Raw genomic sequence first — 4,609 nt, forward strand, 5'->3', positions numbered from 1 at the left:
GAATTTGATGGTCTGATTCATGCTCTTGCATTCATGGTCCATGGTACATGTCGGCGCATAGTTCGTGGATACTAGAGTTATAGAGTAAGGTAAGTACTGGAGAACACTGGAGTCGGATATAGAAAGCCATGCAAATAAGTACGAAAGAAAACGAAAACCAGCGGGGCTGATTTTCAATTACCACTACTGGTCCCTCCCACCTAGCGGTCGTGTCTAGTTCTGTCTACAGTATCCAGTCCGGAGTGGAGAAACCGGGGATATACAGCATAGTCATGTATAAGCAAAAGAACAAAGCTCCATCCAGGGTTCGAACCTGGGACTCGAGAAGACCAGATGCCTATCCGAAGACGGGATGCTGTCAAAATCTCACGTGCTAGACCACTACACTAATAGAGCGCTTTGAGTCTTTTTCCCCACAATTGCTGTATATCAAGCGTCAAACTTCAAGCTTCTCGTAATTTGTCACAGGTTCTAGAAGTGCAGCTTTTTCCCAGGTTTAACCATATTATCTATACCTACATTTATGGACTGCCCTATTTGAAGTTTTGTACAATAGTATACATGTACTTCTTTTATCCATCAGATCCTGGGTCTAAGCACAGTACATCTATCTCCGAGACTGTAGTACTATAATCATCGCGGGGAAAGATGCGGGGTAATTAACGGATGTGGAGGCCATACATTTCAAGTTATGTCTGGTGCTAAACGATCATCATACCATCCATTCTACTTCGGTACTCTACGAACTCCAGCGTGCGGGGTCACCGTGAGCTCAGCTCGCGGACTCGGTATCTTGTTCAAGTCTGCCCACGCGTGCCTTGAGGGCAATTCCCATATAAAGAGAGCAAGGTGCAATGCTCAATACAGATCTCGCACGCCCCAACATACTCGCATGCCTCAAGGATGGGACAACAGATGCGCAATTTCGATGCTTCATGGTACCCCGGCTGCACGATGACCGAGGTCCAGCATTGGCGAACTCCACCGATGACCGATCGCACCCCTCACCAACGGTCCAATATGGTAGCATCTGTCCGCGATCCCTCAACGATCATACCAGGCTTTCAGAAGCCGGTCAGACTTCCGAGTCTAGCCCCCTCCTCTTCTTGTGGAATGTGCTGTGTAAATGGAGGAATCGGATCATCATGCCAATCCTTGACCCCGCGATCGTATGCCTCCGGTCCCCTCCACTCTGAGGTGCCCTGGCTATCTGGCTTTTGATGTAGTTCGGTCTTGGTACGGACGGGTGGCAAAGAGATAAATAGGCTCCAGTCAACCAACGGTAAGCTACTGCTTTCATCACTTCTGTGCTTCGCATATTGGAGCAGTGTCCGAATCCCCGTATCAATCAAGCTCACCATATCGATCGAGCTCAAAATTCAGTACAAAAAGACCGCACCACTCATTCTCAACTACTGCCCTACCTTGTCAACTATGGCAACTGTGGATGTTCCTCAGAAGCAAAAGGCGGTCGTCTACGACCAGCCGGGAACAGTCTCTACCAAGGTCGTAGAGATCGATGTCCCTGAGCCCGGCGCTGGCGAGGTTCTCATCAACTTGTAAGCAATTCTACCTACCTTGGGAGGTCGTGCACAAGATTGCAATGGCGTGCTGATTCTGTCGGGGTTTCACAGAACGCACTCTGGCGTGTGCCACTCCGACTATGGCATCATGACAAACACGGTATGTCGTGCAAGCTCTCAATCTGTCCTCTTTAGGTTCCGATGGCTGACCCCTTCCCAGTGGAAAATGCTCCCTTTCCCAACTCCCCCCGGTCAAGTCGGAGGACACGAGGGCGTCGGTAAGATTGTCAAGCTTGGCGCGGGCACCGAGTCCTCTGGGTTGAAGATTGGAGATCGCGTGGGCATTAAATGGGTAGCGAGTGCCTGTGGAAATTGCCGTACGTATCGTCGAACTTGACCCTACTGCTTGTGTGAAGAATTCCTGGTGGCTGATGGTGATTCTCCCCAGAACCATGCGGAGCTGGCTTCGACGGATTGTGCTTCAACCAGAAAGTCTCCGGCTACTACAACCCAGGAACCTTTCAGCAATACGCACTAGGACCAGCCAACTATGTGACACCAATTCCCGACGGGCTGGACTCTGCTGCTGCCGCCCCCATGCTCTGCGCCGGTGTGACCGTATACTCCGCCCTGAAGCGAAGCAACGCTCGACCCGGCCAATGGGTCGTTATCTCAGGCGCCGGAGGTGGTCTCGGTCACATCGCCGTGCAACTTGCCAGTCGAGGCATGGGCCAGCGCGTGATTGGCATTGACCACGGAAGCAAAGCAGATCTGGTCAAAGAGTCCGGTGCGGAGCACTTCATCGACATCACACAGTTCCCCAAGGACGACAACGGCGAGGCGTTACAGAAGCACGTCAAATCCTTGACAGAGGGGCTGGGTGCCCATGCGGCTATTGTCTGTACAGCTGCGAATGCGGCCTACGCTCAGGCGCTGCCCTTGTTGCGATTCGGCGGCACTCTCGTCTGTGTGGGCATCCCCGAGCATGAACCCCAGGCTATTGCGACGGCGTTCCCGGCATCTTTCATCAATCAACATTACACGGTGACGGGGTCTGCGGTGGGAAATCGCACGGATGCGATCGAGACGATGTCCTTTGCCTCTCGTGGTATTATCAAGGCTCATTATCGGTTGGAAAAGATGGAGAATCTCACTTCGGTGTTCCAGGAGATGGCAGAGGGAAAGCTGCAGGGTCGTGTGGTGCTAGATCTTACTCAGTGACCTATCTCGTCATCTGTCTCTTGAGTTATGTACATATCCTGCGAACAAAGACATTGCGACCCCTTTTTGATTATTTCCCAAGGGATCCCATGACATCTGACATCATGAAACCTGTGAGGTTTCTGCATTCATCCCCTCTTGCGACGGTCGGGCATGTCCAATGAGAAGAAGTCCATGGTGCTTAGAGGAAGCCAAAACGATCGGCCAGAGCCAAAAAGATTGACCGACGCAGGGGTCGAACCTGCAATCTCTTGATTCGTAGTCAAGCGCCTTGCCATTGGGCCAGCCGGCCGCTGAGATCCAGTGTCCAGTTGAGCCACCGGTGCGAGTATGACATGTCATAGAAAATTTTGGCTTTATATTAGATCTAGCTCTCTCTTCGTATTAACTCCCAGCACAATTGTTGAAATTCACTCCCGGTTGTGAGAGCTTCTGTTCCTCGTTTCGATTTGATCTCAATGGGTGGATGAGTATTGAAATAAATGCAGATAATTTCGACGACACATCCTTCTTTCACAGCTAAGGTATGGATTTGGTTGCGACAGGTTGGTAAGATATAAATGTAGTAAACCTACGGATGTGGTGTTGACCTGTGGGGACGGGCTGAGCCTGATCAACAGAAATACATTGGGAGATGGGACATCGAAGCCAAATGTCGGGCTATATTATATGCGGGCTTCCACCACCCGACATAAGCTCCAATTTTGTCATTATCGGGATCTGGAAGGAAGATAAACGCATGCACAGCCGGGGCACGATACTTGAAGTTTCTACCATGCGTATCGAATTAAATGAGCATAGCTTATGCCGGAAGTGAACCTTCAGCTGGAATCATTGCCCGATTTATATAGTTGTTTGACACGCGCAGTCTGCAGCACCTCATTTCCACGAGCTAGTCGAGGTAGGTCCCTCCGCGCGGAAGTTGAGAACATCCTCAACATCGATCATTAGTTCTCATACGTGACGTACTTGACTGTTCATATCATCGCATGGAAGAATTTTATCTCCAGTTGACTTAAGGGACAGCGGGACCTAGTTTGTGTAGGTAAGCCTGCTAAGACAATAAGCGTGCAGGAAGATCTTATGGATAGTGTCGGGAGATGTTTTGTGGGAATAGACTTCATGTCATCGATCGAGTATAATGAATGAATTTCAGATATGAATGGATCACGATCTGAATGATATGGGATCATATTGATGCAAACATATGAAACTAACTCCAGCATGGGACAATAATGTATAGGTCAGCTCGGTGGGAGTTAGAGAAGAAAAGGAAAGAATTGAATAAATTCTTTCATACGCTGTACACTTATCATGCATTCCTGAAGAGGTCTAATTACATGAGCAGTAAAGAAATACCAGTAACCTACCTCAAGACTGACCGAAACAGACACCAGCGGACTTCCCTCATGTCATCGAGTGCTTTCCCCATCAAAGACCAGCACGTATGCGATGAAAAGTGGAGTAAGCTTCTCTCACTTCTCAGACAGGCCTGTCTGCATTGATCAGCCAGGAAATGAGAACAACGATGGATTGAACTAATTGGTCTCCCTTGGTCGAACCGTGAATTTTCAGGATCTCTGAATCAATGCTCACGGGAGCCCACGACACCTCTTCGGGACACTCATTTGCGCAGTGTCTCGACTTCATGATTCCACAGCTTCATGGTATAGCAATGTTGCTCACTCTTTTGGTTTTCGGCCGCTGGGCTGAGGGGCCAAGTAAAATAGAAGAAGGGGTTCACTTCTGAATCTCACCTCTCCCTCTCTCCTCCTCGTCCCTTTGCTCCCACATCACTTTGATTCAATTTTCACCCTCTCCATACGAGAAAGTTTCACATTAAGCAGTCCACACACACAGTCGCA

The 4,609-nt window shown here is 49.4% G+C and overlaps 1 protein-coding gene across 1 annotated transcript; it reads left to right on the plus strand.

The window, feature by feature from the left end:
• Positions 1–1,434: 1,434 nt before the first annotated feature.
• N7539_002991 (zinc-dependent alcohol dehydrogenase) lies at positions 1,435–2,744 on the plus strand (the record flags this gene model as incomplete). Its single annotated transcript, XM_056932594.1, has 4 exons — positions 1,435–1,559; positions 1,635–1,683; positions 1,744–1,900; positions 1,972–2,744. 4 exons carry the CDS (start codon positions 1,435–1,437, stop codon positions 2,742–2,744), a joined length of 1,104 nt encoding a protein of 367 aa, XP_056792553.1.
• Positions 2,745–4,609: the final 1,865 nt, after the last annotated feature.

This window comes from Penicillium diatomitis (assembly GCF_028827545.1).
Source record: "Penicillium diatomitis strain IBT 30728 chromosome Unknown utg000003l_segment0_segment0, whole genome shotgun sequence".
NCBI classification, from domain to species: Eukaryota; Fungi; Ascomycota; class Eurotiomycetes; order Eurotiales; family Aspergillaceae; genus Penicillium; species Penicillium diatomitis.